This window comes from Tyto alba, unplaced genomic scaffold (assembly GCF_018691265.1).
Source record: "Tyto alba isolate M040663 unplaced genomic scaffold, T.alba_DEE_v4.0 Super-Scaffold_5, whole genome shotgun sequence".
Classification (NCBI taxonomy): domain Eukaryota; kingdom Metazoa; phylum Chordata; class Aves; order Strigiformes; family Tytonidae; genus Tyto; species Tyto alba.
In genome coordinates, this window is record NW_024881326.1 from 12,791,240 (window position 1) to 12,811,233 (window position 19,994).

The 19,994-nt window shown below is 43.5% G+C and overlaps 1 protein-coding gene across 1 annotated transcript in view; it reads left to right on the forward strand.

Annotated features, from left to right (window-relative positions):
* Window positions 1–286: 286 nt before the first annotated feature.
* MSN (moesin) overlaps window positions 287–19,994 on the forward strand; it is a 48,950-nt gene continuing 29,242 nt past the window's right edge. The window contains exon 1 of the mRNA XM_032996004.2: window positions 287–417. Within this exon, the coding sequence (XP_032851895.2) occupies window positions 406–417 (12 nt within the window). The 5' untranslated portion in view covers window positions 287–405. The remainder of the gene's footprint in view (window positions 418–19,994) is intronic.

Genomic DNA, 19,994 nt, shown 5'->3' on the forward strand with positions numbered 1-19,994 from the left:
GGGACGCCGCCACTGCCCCCCACGCCGCTCCCCTCCCAGGGGCCCGCTCCTGGGCGTGGGGGGGACACGACACACAAACGCTTCGCCCTCCCCCCGCGGTCGCGGCCTCCCGGGGTCTCGGCGGCGCCGCCCGGGCCGGTCTCCCCGCGCCTCATCGCCGGGCCGGGCCGGGCCGCGCCCCGCTACGGAGGCCGGAGCGGGGGCGCCGCAGCTCCGGCCCCGAGGGAAGGCGGCCGGGAGCGGGGCCGGGCCCGGGGGCGGGGCGGAGCGGGGCGGGGCGGGCCTTGCGCCGGGGCGGGCGGGCGGAGAGGCGAGGCGCGGAGTCCCGTTAGAAGCAGCGCGGAGCCCACGGAGAGCCCCACCGGCGCAGGAGGAGCGACCTGCCGTGCCCAGTCCGCCGGGAAGATGCCGAAAACGGTGGGTGCCGCCGGCGCGGGGCGCGCCCGGGCCTCGCAGCGGGAGAGGACGGCGGCTGCCCGCCCCGCCGGCCCGGGGAGGGGGGGGGGCTCTTCCCGCCTGGGAGCGGCTGCGGTCGGCCCCAGGGCCCGGGAGGCTCCGGCGGCCGCCGCGGGAGGGAGAGAGGAGGAAGGGGGGGAGTCCTGGGTAGCGCGGCGTGGGGTCGGGCGGGAGCGGAGCGGAGCCGCCCGCCCCTCCATCTTGTGCTCCCCGCCCCAGCCGCTCCCTGCCCCGCCGCGGCACCTCCGTCTGAGGGGCCGGGCGCGGGGCGGCTGCCGGGCCGGGACCCGCCCGGGCCGCGGCTGGCTAACGGCGGGGCAGCGCCCTGCGGAGCCCGCCCCTCCTCTCCAAAATGTCCGGTGGAGCGGTGCCTGCCGCCCGCACGCGGGTGCGCCCCGGGACTCGGGGTGCGCCCCGGGACTCGGGGTGCGCCCCGGGACTCGGGGTGCGCCCGGCTCGGGAGGGCGCGCTGGGTGAAGCCTTCTGGAACCTGGTGGGGGAATTCATTAATTCTATGGCCGCCTCTAGTGCGCTGTGTGAAGAGGAGAAGTTGGGGTTTTCACAACTTGTAATTAGTCAGCTTGAGTTGCTAGGGAGCCTTGTCCCAGCTTGACTCGAAATATTTCTTGGCTGGAGAGATCATAGTACTTCAGAAAGTCTGGTCAAGTCTGTACTTGACTCTCCTTTTCACAGCATGAGTTTGGTGACTAATGAGGAGCGTGGGGTTTTTCCACTTAATTTCTCCTGGTTGGGGTAAAAGAATTGGTCCTAGCCCTTCATTGATAAAACAGGAAGGAGCAGGCTGGAAGGCTCTGGATGTTTCCTCACTGGGAGTGATCTGAAACGGCCTAAGAACATCAGATGTTTAAGCTAAGAGTCTGTGGTTTACATAAAGGAGAGTAAAAAAAAACAAAACAAACCCAACAAAACAGCCCTAAACAAAAAAAACCACCCCCATTCAAGTGGAAGTTGAAATGGAATCCACCTTGATTTTTTTTCCCCTACAGATAGTTTAATTTTATTACTTTAAAATAGGTATTAAATGCCTGTTTGCCTGACTTCTGCTTTTTCTGCTGTCTTAAATGCCAGCTCTTTGAGACAATAGCTGGATTCTTTTTTTAAACATTAACATCTTAAAAGATACCAAACTCAAGCCACTTGAAGGTTAAGACAGTATTTTCTGAAGCTTTAAACATCAGCAATGATTAGTGAAGATTTACTTCCAAAAAAACCAATACAGGCAACAAGTTCAGTAAGATTAACAGAAGTAGCTCAGGTTAGGGGACTTCTGTGTAAAATGCAGTTGAGACCTTCTAGGCACAGCGTTTACAGTTGTGATGAGTGACTTCTTTTAGTGTGAATCAGCCAAGAACTCCTGAACATGTTGCAGAGGTGCTGATGAGGCAGGGTTCCCATTAACACACCGGATCCAAATGTTCTTACACTGTGCTCCCGAAAAGGTGCTCATCACTGCCTGGGTATCTGCGGACACGCCCTAGGCTGGCTTCATGTTCTCAGTCTGCTGCTTTCTGGTTCTGACAGAGCAGTTCTGCTTTTGGAGCTTTTAAAAACTGGAACAGATAAAGAAATGCAAGCGCTTTGCTGTGGCACTGTGTATTGCACACTGTGGATTCCGCAGAAAGTGGTTCGGATGTTTGTGCCTGTTGAGGTACAGAGCTGCTGGCCTCCTGCTGTATCAGCCTTTGGTTTCCTGCCCCATCTGCCCTAGTTGCAGACCCAACTGAAATAGTATTTTAAACATTATTTCTTGAGCTGTGGTTTGCAGGAACAGGATACACTGGCGTAACTGTAATCAGTTCTTCATGTGGAAGAAACATGACTACTAGTGTGCTCGCTTAAGATTTGTTAATAGCTGCTTCATTAACAAAATGGTAAAATGCAAGTGACTTTCCTCAATCAAGGTCAAATGTGGGTGAAACTTGAGCAGTTAGGGCTTCATCACAAAAATAAATCCATTGTGAAGAAGACAGATGGAGGAAATGTTCCTGGGAACAGTTCTGGCTGGGCAGGAAAAACACTTGTGTCTAGAGTGTTTGGTAGCTCTTATCATTCATCTCACCAGGCTTACAGAACATGCTGCTGCGTGGCTTGAGCAGCAAAACCTGTTGAGTTCTGAGTCCCTACTCCTCCTGAAGCTAGGCTAAATGTTAACACATCTAGCTAGAGATTGCCATTTTGTTAAACGGGATTTGCTACCAGTGGCACTATGCTTTGGTGCACTATTAATAGGAATCCAAGATTAGCTCTGGTAACCTTTGAACTAGTGGCACATGATTTGCTGTTGTGAAGTGTAATGCCTGCACAATGGGGGGGTTTGGTTACTGGAGGCCTTGCAGGCTATGTAGAAAGTCTATCATGGATCGGCCTGCTGATCCTGCCATGCTTGCCACAGGAAAGCTTCACTGTTTTTTCTAGAGTGATTTTTATAGTTAAACAACCAACTCGGGTTTATATATCTGTATATATATATATATTTTTTTTTTGTTGCTCTGAAAAATTTGCAAGATGCAAGTAGTTAAAGATACACACACCAAAGAGGGCATATAATTTCCCCCACACTTTATATTGCAGAGGGATGGAAGCAGCTGAGTGCTAATGGGCCTCTTGCAGGCCATTGTCAAGCTCTGCAAAGTCTGTCCCCCAGTTGAGAGAAGTCTGTTTATTGGCCATGAGTAGGCTCTGATCTCATGCTGACTGACTAGTGCTCTGGTCTCTCGCTGAGTCATTTCAGGCTGGGCTGAGCTGGAAGTCACACTCAGTTCCAAATCCTGATAGAACTGAATGAGCTGTCATGTTGATGGCTAGTTCATGCCCTATAGTTAATCAGTTGAACTTCAGTATTACAAAACCCATCTTAGTTGGAGGAGTGGGAGGGAATGCGACCTTTTTTTGTACCAATCATGCCCATTTAATGGGCTGATACTTTACTGTATTTTTAGCTATTAGAAAAAGCAACACTTTTGAATCGGGATGAATTAAGTATTTTGCCTATGAATGTACTTACTTTGTGGGTATATGAATGGACATGAACTTGAAACCTGAGCATCTGTCATGTGTGAAGTGTGCATTCAACTGTCCTATCACTAGGTCTCGAGCAGTTCTGCTTTAGGTAACATAGTCTTTACTCTTAGAGAAATGGGTTTAATCAGAGCTAATCTCATGAATACAGAAAGCTTTAAACTAAGGTATAATAAAGTTTGGCTCCCTTTATTCTATTAGCAGAACTAAGTGTTTCTCTCTATGTTCAGAATGTAAGTCTCCAGGTTTCTAGGGCAAAGTGTTACTGCAGAGAGAATTGACACGGACAAGCATGAAGTCTTAGCACAAAAGAAAAGTAAGATTCATAGGTTTCATCTCTGCTATTTCAGATTTAAAAAAAAAAAGTATTTTCTGCTGTTGCCTTTTCCCTTAATACTTTCTAAAACTCAGTTTAGCAATAGCCATTAGGACCTTCAGGGACCCTGTCTGTGGCTTAAATTGATGGTCCTAATTCCCAGTTGGACTCCAAAGGTCTTTGAAGCATATCTCCGTTTGTTCTTCAAAATGGCATAGGTCTGGTTAGAAGAAAGGTAACAGAGGCTGGGATAGGTATCGGGAAAATCCTCTGCATAATTTGTTTTTTAAAGTGTAGCTACTTCATATCAAATGCTGCAACAAGATGGCAGCTATGAGCAGAGTGCTACACTTGGTTGGTTGTTTTTTTTGTCTTGTGGAGTTGGCTTGAGGTCTTGAAAGATGAGTGGCAAGGGTGGATGGTGATGAAAGCCATGACCTGTAATGGACACTTTTCTCTTGATGCCCAGGGTTTGGATCCTGTTGTGCTATGAAGGAACACTAGAAACATTTCAGATGCCTTCTGTTTTACCTAAGGACTAACCCTTTGGTTATCTCTTCCTTTCCTTCACAGTATAACTTGAGAAGCTTGGCAGCACTGATCAAAGTTAGACAGATTTTGGTGTGACATGGGTACTAGCTTGTTAGGTAAACTCAATGCATTGTACTTTTCTTCTGACACTATCAGATACATGGAGTTGCTGTGAAAAGGTGAGAGAGCTCCCAAAGACCTTGCTGTATACAGAAGTCTGTGTTGTCCCTGTTGATGAATTTGAGATAACTTTGAACTTCTGATGCAACAATAGCTAAAACATACTGAGTGTAAAGTGGAACAAGGTAAATGAGTGGGCTGGTATACAATGAATTATCTGTAGCTTTATACCTACCGTGGGATTTTACAAACCAGGAAAGGCCTTTACACCCTAGCTTGTGTTCATCAGCTTGGTTCCTAGATTCTGCAAGAATAGCAAGGTTTTACGTCTTGTGCAGATGAAGCAGTTAAGCCTGATGGTGAGCAAAAGCTCCTGTTTGGTACTTCTGGGCCTTCTATATTAAAGTTAAACCAGGAGTTTAAAGAATACCATTGATAAACTAGTGTTCACTTTGTTTTTACATACTGGTAAAACCTTGCTTTCCCATCTTATGGCAAGCCTTGCAACCAACTAGCAGTGTTGTACAGAAAACAATTATAGTGGCTTCAGACTGCAGTGAGCAAGAACTAATCCGAGTGCCTGATCTGAATTGGTAGTCGTGATCCAGTTGTTAAAATGTTAATGTGACAGTGTTAGGCCTAGGAGTGCTTATTCCAGAGGTTCTAGATTAAAATGTTGAGTCCTTTCTTTCATTTTTGACCTCTTGATTTGTTGGTTGAGGCAGATAAGCAAGAAGCAGGTTGGTGAGGTGCACACAATAAAAGGAGCCTGAGGAAAGCTTTAGATCTGCTACTTCTGCTATAAAAATCCGATGGGGAAAAGTACCTAATATCAGGGGTTGGTCATCACTCCCTTCTTGCAAATATCCTGTCCCCTTAACATTTATAGGCAGTACCTTTTTTGGACCTTCAGGGGGTTGCAGCACTTTCCTTGGGGTGACTGCCTTGTCTGATTAATCACCCGTGAAGGTTAATTACAATTCTTGCTTTTCTCGTGAGGATAGTTCATAAGATGTCTTAATATGGACTTCTTTTTTTGTCAGGAAATGGCATCATTGCCTCTAGAGGTAACTTGTTTCAGTTGTTTTATGCATAATGTCTGGTCTGAAGTGAAATCCTCCTGCACAGAGCTCACCAAAGTCCCTAGGTAGTTACATGAAAGACAGCCGAATGAACAGAAACTGAATGATTGAAATACCTTCTGCCTTTGCTTCTTGTGAAGCTGGGGGAGCGGGACCCTTCCTGAGTTGCTGGGCTCTGCCTGCCCTTGCTGATCAACTGACACTGTTCACAGAAACTCCTCTTGCCGAGGTAGCTCTGGCTCTGCTCCAGGTTTTAGAGGAAACTGACTAAAAGCTTCCTCAAGCTACGTCATCTCCTGGACCCTTTCCTGGCTTGGTGTAGCTCAAACAACCTTATTTGGCTGATTTTTTTTTTTTTTTTTTTTTTTTTTCTTCTGTGCAGCAAGAGGGCCTCCCTGAATTTGCACAATAAAGCTGTTATCTGTGCTTAATCGCTGTGCTGAGGACAACAATGGGGTCTGCTTGAAAAAGAGTTCCAAGATCTCAACACTAACTCCTCGGGTTCCCCTCTTCCCTCCCCATGTCTTGTTTGTCTGTCTGCTAAATGATTATACTAGAAATCAACATCACCCTGTGAGGAGTCTCTCTGCTGTTGCAGACGCACTATTGGAAAAGAGGAAATCCCTCCCTGCCCAGAAATAATCCAGGGCAATTAACTGATGTAAATTAAGAGCACTAGTAAGCAGCCAGTTAATTGCTTGCTTTTCCCTAGGGCTGTTTGGGAACAGCAGGAATTTGCATAGTGCAGCCAATAATACTGCATCAAAGGAGTTTGTGTTTATCCCATCTGAAACTTCTAAAGCAGGCTGAACTATCTAGGTTCATGGAAGGCTATTCTTCTGGGCAAATGTCTTTGTAACACTTCTGTAGTTGTTTCCAGGTAGAGTATTGGAGTGTTTTGGAAGTTGTGGGCATAAACCCCACCTTTCTGACTCCCGTAGCTAATGCTGACTCTTACTGTAATGTTTAAAAGATTGTGCAGCTCATTCTTGGCAGGGATGTGGGAAGAGACTGTCACTGGCAGGCTTGGTGATTATAAAACTACAGGATCAGCTGCAACTGTTTGGAGGTTTAAAACCTGAAATTGCAGAGGTTTGGGCCTTACAGTGACAAGAGACAATTATGGCTGCGGCAACTGTGGATACATAAGTAGGGGATCTACTGCTGCTTCTTATGCAGCTATGAAAGGATATCTCCACTTGTATGAATATGTGATCTTTCAGTGGAGTACTGGGGTGGTCAGAAGTTCCTGGCCTTTGTATAGCAACTTGTTGAACTTATATTAAATGGGGGGAAACCTCTCCTTTGAAGTGTTTTTTAATGGTATGACTCCTACAAAATGTTTTTTCCTAGTTGTTCCAGCATCTCTGAAGCTGTGGTTGTTCTGAGGAACATATTCAAAACTAGAAACTTTGGATGAAGGAATGATGTTTGGCTCTCATCCCAATTCCAGGCTAAGAAAGAGGAGCATTTGGCCATGCTAGGTTTTTCTCCCTTTGGCCATTAGCTGGTTGACAAGTAGCTACAGACGAAGACATAGGGGTCTTCCTTAAGGAGGAATGTATGAAAAAGCTCCAAATCTGACCTGTACTGTAGAGAAACATGCAGTTGTGCACAAATGAGATGACAGACTAAGAGGAGGAAGAGAAAGACTCCTTTCTCTGCCAGCAGTGATTCTGTGTAGAGAAAACCAAAAGCTCAGATCAGAAAGAGGATAGCTGGAGTAGTGAGTACAAATGGCATGGTATGCATGGTCCAAACTGATCTATACTCTTTTGAAAGTTTCTACCTCTGCTGGTCAATTTATTTGTTTTGTAGAGGAAAGCTACTCAGAAGAACAGACTTCACTGTACTGGAGTGTGAATAGTGCAAACTTGTTGTTTTGTTTTGTTTTGTTTTTATTTTGAGGAGATGGCATTAAGTTGATATCAGAATCTTGCATGCAGCATATTGGAGAACTGTGATTGTATGCCTTCCTGTGTTCTCCAGGTATTTTCTTTTTAAAGCAAAACTGATGGCTTCCTGCAGCCATGAGCCATTCTTGTCTGTCTGTATATCACTGATTTGTCCTCTTCTTGGTAAGGTCTTATGACTCACAACCTTTTCATCTCTGGATTGGGAGATCTAGTTGTGGTGGGGAAGTGACTAAGTACAGGAAAAATCTGTCATTGCAGTCTGATCAGTCACTTAGTAACACCATTTAATAAATATATTTGGTTTTGTGTAGCACTGGCTAATAAAAGCATGGAATTCTGGGCTAAATCTTTCCTTGTCATAGCTTTTAAACTTTATTGAACTTGACTCTCCAATATTAATTCTGTGCTTGTTTACAGTGCAAGAAATTAGTTGCCAGAGAAATTATTATGGTGAAGTTTCAAGGCTCTCAACATCCCCTACTAGCTGGAGGGGTGGCTTTTTGTTCATGTCTCTAAGAATAATAAGGTATCATTTTTTCACCCTCTGAATATGCTATTCTGGAATAGTGAATTAAAAAGAATAGATATCTATTTTCTCAATACACTAAATATGTTTTTAGGCTGGCTGATGAGTGGACAAGAGGGTTCTGTTTGGTTTTTTTTTTTTTTTTTTTGGTCTGTTAAAATCCAGAACTTGATACCATCCTAAAATGATCATAATCCACAGGACTTGCAGAATGGCAGCAAATGGTTCTGAAACTCTTACTCTTCCACCCTGTAAGGAAGTAAGGCAGTTCTACTGCTGACAAATTCAAGCAATATCAATTTGCCCAGTAAAAAAGTGATATAAAACCCACACAATACTTTGTGGTCCAATACATCCGCTTATATGAAAACAATTCTATTAGTGCTATTAGTATGACAGCTTACTGGCAACCTTGGAATTCCAGTTAGAAATGGTAGAGAAGGATGGATTTGTACATATGTATTAAAAGTAAGGGTTTACTTTAAGCGTATACTTTCATGAATGGTTGACATATTCATATACAAGTTAGCAAGAGGCTTATGGCATAGAAGTCTTTGTATAGACATCTTTAGAAATGCTTCTTCCCTGTGTGCAAGAGGTGGTTCTTGCAGAAGTTGATCAATAATGTATATGTGCAGGAAAACTGACTAAGAACTGGTGCTTCAGATACTTTTTAAAAAATTTTTTTAGGGTTAGCAAAGTAATGCTGACCATTGGTCAAGAAAGGTTCAGCAGATCAAAATTTTTCATAAAAAGATAATAATTAAATATACTTAACACTTACTTCAATTGTATGAAGATGTTCTAAATTGAACTTAATCTAAAAGGAAACTTCATCTCTCATCTTTCCCTTCCTCTTGTTTTAAACAAGAACTTTCATCTGCCAACATGTTGGATATTGGAGGCATGGATATAGTTTCAGATATGCTCACTTAGATTCTTGGTGAGTTTCTTCTTGGTTTTGTATTGTATCTTGAACATACAACAAGGTTGTTAGAGTAGCTTTCTAAAGGTGGAAATTGGAAAGTTAAAGGTTCTTAGTGAACTTGGTTTCTCTACCTTCCTCCAAAAGAGATAGTGTTTTTCTGTCTTAAGATGGGTAAGAGCTTTTGACTTTTGAGGGATTTTTGTCCTGTCGTGAAACTACTTTCTGTTCAACATGCCTGCAATATATAAATACTATTTTTTATTTTTTTGGGTGGGGGGCTCTAAAAGAAGTGGATAAGATTGTCCATCACAACCTCTACTTAGAATAAAGTAGTTCAGTTGGAAGGGACCTACAACAATCTGTGTGATGATTCAGAACATATTCTTGGGCTGCTGTGTTTGCAACCCTCAGACTTCACAACAGGAGTCCAGTCCTCCAGAGCTATACAGCTTGCCTGTGCATGAATAGAATAGGATAGTCCAGTTTGAAGGGACCTACAATGATCATCTAGGCCAACTGCCTGACCAATTTGGGGCTGACCAAAAGTTAAAGCATGTTATTAAGGTCATTATCCAAATATGTCCTAAACACTGACATCCATGGGGCATTGACCACCTCTCCAGAAAGCCTGTTCTAGTGTTTGACCACCCTCTGGGTTAAGAAATGGTTCTTCATGTCAAAGCCAAACCTCTCCGATGGATACAGCTTTGAACCATTCCCAGGTATACTGTCACTGGATCCCAGAGAGAAGAGTTCAGCGTCGCCTTCTCCACATCCCCTCCTCAGAAGGCTGTAGAGAACAATGAGTTCACCCCTCAGTCTCTGTCTCCTCTTCTCCAAATGAGACAAACCCAGAGTCCTCGGCTGCTCCTCACAGGACATGCCTTCCAGCCTTTCACCTTGATTTGTTCAAGCACCTTAACATTCTTAAATGGTGGGTCCTGGAACTGCATATGGTACTCAAGATAAGTTAGCATCAATGCTAACTAAATACAGCAGGACAATCCACTCTTGACCAGCTGGTCATGTTGTGTTTGTACTCCAGATGTGTTTTGCCCTCTTGGCTACCAGGGCATGCTGCTGGCTCCTATTGACCAGTACCCCTAGATCCCTTTCTGCAGGACTGCTCTCCAGTCACTCATCTTTCAATTTAGACTTGTGCCTGGTATTGCTCCATCCCAGGTGCAGAATCTGGCATTTATGCTTGTTAAATTTCATGTTGTTGATTGCCCAGTGCTCCAGTCCATTTAGATCCCTCTGCAAGGCCTCATGTCCCTCAAGAGAAGCAACAGCACCTCCCAGTTTGGTATCATCAGAAAAATGTGCTAATGGTGCATTCAACTCCTGCATCTAGATCATTGATAAAAATATCAAACAGAACTGACCCTGGAGTTGAGCCTTGAGGAACACTGCTGGTGACTGGTTGCCAGTCATATGTAGCCCCATTTACCACAGCTCTCTGAGCCCTCCTGTCCAGCCAGTTCTTCACCCAGTGCACCATGAACCTGCTTGTCTCACAGTTGGACAACCGGTCCGCAAGGATGCTGTGAGGGATAGTAATAAAAGCCTTACTAAAATGAAGAAAAGCTACATCTACCACCTTCTATTCATCCATTAGGTAGATGACCTTGTTGTAGAAGGATATCAAATTAGTTAGGACTTTCCCTTTGTGAACATGTTGACTGCCTGATGGTTGCATTGTCTTTTCAATAGTGCCCAGTTACTTGGTTTATGTAGTTAACATCTGACCACTAAAACAGATCTAGTAGCTGTATGTCAAGAAAGCAAAATTGGCTGAGAAGTTGGATAGGTTGAAAGAAGCTTCCTTGTATTGTAGCTTATAGTGCAGCTAAGGCAATAGAATACTTGGTGTTTACACAATAGCAACATGCAAAACTGAGACATGGTTTAGTGCGTATGGCTTGTTTGTGTGTGTATTTTCTGTTGGTTTTTGTTTTTTGAAAACCAAAGTTGTACTTTGGGGATAATACTAGATTATATTACTTATTATACTCATAAGTTCCACTAAGTTTTGTCTGACAGCGTTCATTCATGGAGACACTGCACAGCGTGCATAAGCGAGGTCTTGCTTTTCCAGTTTACTGTTTGTAACTACTATATATTACATACCAAATGTTAAGATAACACTGTGGTCTGTGAGATGAGATAAAAAGCTTAATCATCAATAACGATTTTGCCAACATCTGGTTATATAATTTGCCTCTACATATATCTATATATTAAGGAAACTTAAAATCACTTTTGAAAAAATGGACTGGTTCACTTTATTTTGTTGTGTAGATAATGAGAACATTAGCTGAGAGGTATTGAATCCAGTGTCTGGCTGTATTCAGTGCTCTATGTCTACAGTTATCCTCGGTGGAAAATGTGAATCTGAGCTCACCTCAAGCTGAGAAACCTTTCTTCTATTTTTGAAAACATGCTGTTTGAGCAACTAGATTTCTGTTGCAGTATCTGTGTTTCTCACCAAGGAGCACTCGACATGTGAATTTGTTTGCATTGGTGAAATACAGGAAACAGAGAACAGTAAAATAATTATGTTCTAGGCAATATCCACAATCTCCTAGAGTGCCAGAAGCTGCTGTATGAATGAACTGTTACACATGACTGCTTTGTGAGCTGCCTCAAAAACTGTAAGGTTACTAGTAGCTTGAATAATGGGGTCAGGAAAAGCTAGTATTACTTACAGTACCTGAAAGCTCTGAGTCCATAGTTGGGAAGGTGATAGGCTTTGAGAGTGTTTGTGTTCAGCACCGTAAAACACTTTATCTCTAAATCAAGAAAATACTTGAATAAGCAATGTGTTTTAGTCCTCTAGACTGCAGCTCCATTGTGCTGCCTTTGTTATGGGAGCTGGACTGTAACTTATTCTTTCCTGGAACACTGAGATGAGACGATTTCCTTGCTGCTATAATCATAGAATCACAGAATGGTTTGGGCTGGAAGGGACCTTAAAGATCACCTAGTCCCAACCCCCCTGCCATGGGCAGGGACACCTTCCCCCAGCCCAGGTTGCTCAAAGCCCCGTCCAACCTGGCTTTGAACCCTTCCAGGGAGGGGGCAGCCACAGCTGCTCTGGGCAACCTCTGCCAGTGCTTCACACCTTCACAGTGAAGAATTTCTTCCTAATATCTAACTTAAATGTACCTTCTTTCAGTTTAAAAGTGTTACCTCTATCCCTACACCCCCTGATAAAGAGTCCCTCCCCACCATTCCTATAGACCCCTTTAAGTACTGGAAGACCACTATAAGGTCTTCCTGGAGCCTTCTCTTCTCCAGGCTGAACACCCACAACTCTCTCAGCCTGGCCTCATAAGGCCCCCGATCATCTTTGTGGCCTCCTCTGGACTCACTTGAGCAGGTCCATGTCCTTCTGATATTGGGGGACCCAGAGCTCAACACAGCACTGCAGGGGGTCTCATGAGAGCGGAGAGGGAGAATCCTCTCCCTTGACCTGCTGGCCACACTTCTCTTGATGCAGCTCAGGACATGGTTGGCTTTCTGGGCTGCGAGCGCACATTGCTAGCTCACAGTCAGTTTTTTTATCCACTGATATCCCCAAGTCCTCCTTCACAGGACTGCTCTCAATCCACTCATTCACCAGCCTGTATTTGTGCTTGGGATTGCCCTGACCCATGGGCAGGACCTTGCACTTGGCCTTGTTGAATTTCATGGAGTTCACACAGGCCCACCTCTCAAGCTTGTCAAAGTCCCTCTGAATAGCATCCCTTCCCTCCAGTGTATTGACTGCATAATGTTAGTCTTTGGCTCCAAAAAGCAAGCTCTGTTATCTGAACTTGGTGTTCAAAATATCCAGAAGTGTTTGCTGCCTGCTGATGTGATTTTTTTTTTTTTTTTTTTTTTTTTTTTGGCTTAAAACACTAAACTGCACCTCAAACTGATGCTGTTCTGACCCAGCCATGACAAACTGGCAAGCAGTAAGTTGTAGCAGAAAGTTCCTGAAGACTGAGTATTTTCGTAACTCTTAATGAATTGCTGCTGAAAATGTTTTGGGCTACGTGAATTCTGTAGACACCAATGTCTTTTGCACTGATGGGCACAATGTATACTCGGGGTGTTGTGGTGACAGCCATACATGCGGAAGTGAGTTAAAGCTCAAAAACCCCCAAGTCAGTGGGTTTTTTGCTTTATCTTGCTCTGTGGTTTGTTACTAACTTCTCAAGTTGAAGGCTGATGGTAAGCTGCAGTGCAATGTGTTATGCTCAGTTTGATTACCCTTTTGCACACTCAACAGAATAGGGATCTTTTTAGAATGAGGATACATGTCAGCATCTTCAGCTGTAAGAATGTATCACTGTAGTGTCTGTCTTGAATCTCTCTATCAAAAAATAGAACAAATAGGACTAAATAACTTCCAAATTGCTGAAAGATCAGAGCAATCAACTGCAGAGGTCCTGAACAATACTTGCTTCAGCATCATACACAGGAAATGCACTACCTTAGTGTTTTTTTCTGACAAATGCTAAATAATGAACTAGAAATCTGACAGAAAGCTGTTCTGTTTCCCGTTTACTACTTTAGATCTGACAAATTTAATATATACAGGCTTTGTTGCTTGCTCTGTTCTTGGTTCACCTATGTGCAAAGTCTCTTCTGCCACTAAGCACCAAATGTAGCTTAGTCAGAGGAGGTGACCAGCCACTTCTCCAATGGCTAAGCTATGAAAATGTCTTTTATTCATACTGAAAAAAAAGCTGGTTGATAGGTATGTCTTCTTTTTATATAGAACCCCTCAAATCCCTGTAAGGTATTTCAAATTTAAGATTTACTGCATCACAAGCTTGCATCTCAGCAAGCTAGTTCCCTTGGTTTGGAAGAGGTGTGCATGTTACGTGACTCTTCGCTTTGTATCTTGGGACTGTGTGCTGCATTACTCGGCCCTTTCAAGATTTTTCTTATCTCTTTGCAAATGACTATGTGCAAATGCTTTGGTCTTAGAAAAGTTTGGCAGAGGACTTCCCAGTGAAGTGCTTTTACAATATTCTAATGACAGCTTGGATTTGGCAGTTTTTGGAAGGATTTGAAAATAATTTGGATCTGAGGGGGATTCAGACGGTCTTGTAAACAAAGCGATTTAATTGGTCTGCCATTCCATTAGAGAAGGATGGGTTATTAGATTTATTAATGTGCATCTGTCTGTTTTTACAAGCCTGAGTGAGAGTAGTTAGCTGTTCTTACTGCTTCTAGTGTTCTGGAGATGTGCAGTTGGGGGTGAGGTATCTGCACACAGGCATGCCGAAGGAGCCCCAGGCTTTGATCAAAGCTGAATTAATGCCTGTAAATCCTATGCTTCTGCTCCTTAGCATATGGGGAAAAAACCCCAAAAACGTAACGAACAACCCTATGCAGCAGGTCTCAATAAGAGCTAAGCTCTCAAGCTGACTTATGAATGCTCTTTGCACGAGGTGGCTTTGCAGACTCCCTGCCTCTGGTTAGTCTAGTAAGTTTTACTGCTTGCTTTCATAAGTTATATTTGAATGTATGTTGACTTATACAGGAGATGTACTCAGCATCTGGCTATTTCTCTTCCTCCTACTCAGTTGTGTTTCTCAGTTTTGACTTCCAGCTTCAGGAAGACCACTAACAGTTCAGCTTATCTGTATGTTTGGCTGCATAAAGATAGTTCATAACATCTCTGTAGAGAGGGTTTAAAGGATCTACATATCGAAACTGCAAAGCATAGGAGGAAATTGTTCCTGCCTGCTTGTTACAAGGAATTCTGCCATGAGCATTATAAATGTTTAAGTTAATGCAGGGTAGCTCCCCAACAGCCTCTGTGGTCTTGTAGAATTATTGAAAAAGTTAAGCTGAGAGAGAACCCTAGAAGTCATCTGGTTCAACCCCATGCTCAGACCAAGGCCAGTTTCAAAGCTGGATCACTTTCTAAGTTAAACTGGATTGTTCAAGGTCTTGTTTTTGTTAGTGGAACAATAGTTCTTGACAAAGACAACTTGGAAAGTATTGTGTGGGTGCCTGTAAGTTCTTAACCTCATCTTCTGAAATGTAGAGGCATGGAGAAAATAAGAGAGTTAGTCAAGTATAATGATTAAAAACTATCAAAAGCAACCCCTTTTTAAAGGAAGACAGTATAAGCCCAGTTACTTGCGAGTACAGCTATCTTAATCTGTTGTGTTTTCTGGTACAGTTGAGCTATGCAGGGTGTATCTGGTTATGTCGAGGCAATATTCTAAAAACACTTTCCCACACGAAGCTAGCATGGGCCAGAAAATGATGTTAAGCTGAGAGAGTCCTGAAGCAGTGTGTTACTGATGCCTTTGATAGTTGCTTCTTAGCAATACTTACCGCCATGTTTCAGAACCAGGCAGGTCTGTAGCAAACTGGAAATAGCTTGGCTCTGTAGCAGTAACTGGAAGTCTAAGGCTTTCTTCTGTTCTTTAAATTGAGACACTGTCACTGTAAAGTTGTGGAGACACCTACAGCCTTTAACTCAAGTCTACTAGATACAAATTATGTTCATGTAGCTCTAATAATTTTTTTTCTTTAATAGACTCTGAGAACACCCTGAAAGATCAAAGTAGTAGTACTCTGGAGTTGAAGGGATAATTGTTTTCTCAGACACTTATCTTATAAACATCTTATATGTTTCCTTCAGTTTAGACCTTCTGTGAAAGGCCACATGATGCAGAATGCTGTTTATTTTTGCATCTGAAATGGTCTGAAGTGATACGTATTGTCTACAATGGCTGGGTTTTGACTACTTGGTCTCATGGTGTCTGCCTGATCTCTAGAAGGTGCAACTATCATCTACCCTGAATTCTGTGCATGGTAAGGGTGGTATGTTCTGGGCCTGTTTTTAAAAGGAAGACATGTTAGTAAATATTACTTGACCACTGGGATTCCTGGGAATTCAGCAGTGTCTTCATGCCTGCATGTAGGTTTCAAGTGTCAACTGAAGTTTATCAGGCATTCTTTTCAAATAGCCCACTTTCAAGCAGTGTATTTCAAAAGGTGTATGTGTGTGAACTCAATATTCTGCAATTAATTGCAGCCTTTAATAAGCTAGATGAAATTGGTTGTATTTTTGAGAGCTTTGATTTGCTGACACTGTAGAGTTTTGCTCCCATCGGTGTGTTCCTGCCTTGCACTGCCTCGGACAGTCCAACTCAATAGTGCATCAGTTCTGTTCTGCTAGTTCAGGAGAAAACTGGGTTAATGGCACGTGTACATGTGGCTTGAGGGGTAAATCTCACCAAGAGGTGGTGTGTCAGAGCTCCTGCAAAGGATAAAACAGGAGTGCCTGGGAGCAAGGAATAAGTGGTTCAATAGCTTGGCCCATCTTGTCCAGTTGTGCCCAGAAAACCATTTTACCTTTTCGTCTTCCTGTAGTCCATGCCAGTAGCAGTGCCCCTGGGTAAATGTAGTGAACAAGACCCGTGAAATGGTTCTGCTGGGAAAAATAACAGATGAGGAGTTCTCAGCCAGATTCACTGGCCCTGCTTGTGGGGTGGTCAGGGAGTGCTGATGTGAACCCGAAGGCGGCAGCAGGAGGGCGCAGGCCGTTTGGGGTGGTTTGGTTTGCCGTGGTGGTGGGACCACACCCTGCGCGTCCTGGCACCGCTCTGCGGCTCCGAGCAGCTCTGCACCCGGCTGGGGGCCTGGCGGGACACGGGCCTCCGTGTCCTGGTGCTGTAGCTACTCTGCTGTATTAGGAAAGCTCAAGTGCTTGAACTAGATGGAGTTCAAAATAACAAAAGGTACTTCAGCAGTCACAAGCTGGTCTCTTATAAACTATGTACAGTCCCAACAGAGCTATTTAAAGTCTAAAAGAGGTTGGTGGTGAGGGAAGCAAATGTGGGTGGGGAAACTGAATATTAAAAAGAAGTGTAGAACTGAGCCATTTCAGGGAAATCCTGCATTTTAGGGAACCATGACCTAAATAGATATGAAAAGGCAGCCAGGCTAAATGAGACTGTACTGAAAGGAAGTTGCAGGATTTGTCTAGCATGCTGGAAATGATAAAATTGAAAATCACAGGATGATGAAACTGCTTTACCTCACACTTGACTGTGCCTGCAGTTAAATTTGGAGAGATGGCTCATAGTCTGGGCAGTCCGATCCCACAGTAGGGCTGTGTTCTAGCTCCTGGAAGTCTGGCTATTGTTCAGATATTCAGTGAGTGCTGTGAGCTGGCCAAGAACTTGACGTGCCACACCCAAGCAGTGCTCTGGATGTCTGAAACAGTCAGCCCTGTGTTCAGCTGCCCCTCTTGTTACCAGTGAACTGAAACTCTAGGTGACTTGGTTGAAGAACAGAGAAGCATGTGAAACAGATAAGCACGCTTTTGACTTGCTCATCCAACCACGACAAGCCTTTGGAAGAGAGCTCAGTTGGAGGAATCATCTTCATGCTGTCTTCCCTGTGGAAAGTCTCTTGAATGATAAGCAGAGCATTTGAGCATAGCTTTTTAAATCTGCCCCTAATTCCAAGTTACTTCTAAAACAATCCTTAACTGCAGGTGAATTTAGAGACCTCTATCTAGGGAATGAGTATTTAGTCTCTTAGCTCATGAACCTCAAGTGCTTACTGTACATGTGATGCCTCTGCAGCTCACACTTGTATTGTTAGCATCCTGTCTTGATCTTGTTTTGAGCCCCTTCCAGCAAATAGCTGCTTGTAATTTTGGCAGACATCCATTGGATGCTAGGTTTGGAAAGCTTATTGGCTGTCTGCAAATGCATCTTGGCTACCAGGCTTGTCTGCTTAACCCCTTGAACTGGGTCTTTGCAGCTGTTAAATGCTACTGGGAAATCCCCAGCCTTTGGAATGAAGTTTGGGAGGGAAGAACTGGACTAACACAAGTTTAGGGGTGGGGAAAAAGCTGCCCTCTAGGAGTTTTCTTAGAAAATATGATATGCTTCTGGTGGTGATGGGAAGTGCTGGAACTGTTTTGCTGGTTAAGTTACTGCAGTAGCAGTGAGGATCACAACACTAGTGTGCAGTGTACAATTCAAGGGGGGGTGGGGTGGTGGCGGCACAAAATACTTGTTTGTAACCTGTGAATAGGATTGCCTAGGAGGGGCATACAATAGCTATGAGGAATGTTACCCATACCACTGCTGGCATTTCAAACATGCCTGCTGACCTGATGACTGCCTTTAAATTGAAGAGCTTTAGCTAGGGATGTGGTTAAGCTCAGACATGTGAAGTACAACTGCCAACCATATCATTAGTGCACAGGCCATAATAGGCATATACTATTTCCCCAGAGAATAGCACCTTCTAACAGGCACAAAACAAATGGGTATTTACAGAACAAAACAAAAACCCTGAACAAAACCCAGAGTTACCCAGGGTGTAGAAGTTGAATGATGGCAACTTCATATGGCTAGATTTTGCTTTGAGTTTTACCTCCTGATCCAGATGTCATGGAAAAAGGAGTCAGGGTTTTTCCCTATTATTTATTTAAATCTCCTTTTGGGTTTTGATTAGTAAAGGATGTCCTCTCCAAGTAGCTGAAATAAGAGGTACAAAAATAGTTATTCTAAGGGCCTCTTCAAACTAACATTGCCAGTTGCTATTTCTTTAGAGGTAATGGCTTGGAATAGCTACAGGAAAGCAAAGGGAGGTGCATGAGGAATCTATTTATGAGAAAGGAAATGGCAAAAATAGAGGAATTGATCCATTGCACAAGGCTGTGACTAAGTTGTGTAATAAGTGGCATACAAGTATCTGGACTTGTCTGTAAATGTGGGGATCCACCCATGGCTTCTTTTACTGGCTTTGTACTCTCATCTTGCAACTCCTTTTGTCAAACTGAAACTTGTTTGCCCTTTGGACAGGGTAGCAAGCTGCTAGCAGCCATAGTGTTGAAACACCACTTGTAAGATGCGTCTACTTACTATCTACTTGGTTGAAAAGGAAGGAATTGCATTCAAGTAACTTTAACTTGGAAGCATGTCACTAATGATTTCGGAAGCCATGCTGTGTAGGGGATATGGGAATTCCCTGGTGTTGTGTGGTGGTTTTGTTCTTTTTTTTTTTTTTTTTTTTTTTTTTTTTATTGTTTTGAACTAATAACTTTGTAGTGGTCGTCTTATAAAGTAGAACTTTTATTCCTGAAAAAGTTGCCTGCCGAAATCAGATCACTAATTAAATTGGGTGAATGATGCCTCCAGAGTTCTAAAATGGCAAGTTCTCCAAGCTATTAAGCAGCATTGGCATAGCCCTGGCTTTGTGTGACTCTATGTTTTTGTATTGCTAGTGTGTGCTCGCTAGTACTAATTGAACAAGACAGCTCTGGACCTTTGAAACATTGATTTTGAGAACTGAAAAGCTGGGACAAGGTGGGTGAGTGAAGGCCTCTAAGGCAACTGCAAATGTCAGCCCCTTTGCATAAGGAATAGGCTTTTCTGAAGCCTTCTTGTGAGCTCTGTGAATGTGCTTAGAAAGAGACATTATTTTTTAGAGAGATTGTCCTTGGGGGTAATAAACCTGTTTGTTCACCACTAGAGGAAAAAAAAAAAAAAAAGCCCTGGTTTATATAAGGATGCTAGAAGAAGACTCCCTGACTAGATATGAGTAACTGATCCCTGGGCTGATGGACATGTCCTGAAAGGAGCATCCCCTCAGGCTTCTCTTGGTTACCCTGCATTCTGACCCCTCTGAATACTAGGTATCAATCAGTTGCAAAGGGGGACTTAAACATAAAGGTAGTTCTGAGTTGTGACTTCTCACACTTGCTCTTGAACTAGAAAAGCAACAAAATACTGCTGTGTTGCTCTGCTCTGCTGGCATTATCTTCTCAATGGCAGCAAGTGTCTTCAAGGAAACTGATTTTTTTTTTTTTTTTTTTTTTTTTTTCCATGGGAATGTTCCTGTTTACCACTGGCTGTATGGATGAATTTTATTTTCCTTATCAGTGGGAGATGAGCAGTCCAAATTAATCTCAGAATAGTCTCTTGTGTTAATAGCCGAATAAATGTATATTTGGAGCTCTGACGCTATAGTATGACAGGGTTTATATTAGGATAAATCACTTGGTTTCCCTTTTGAAACTGGTTGCTTTAGCATTATATTT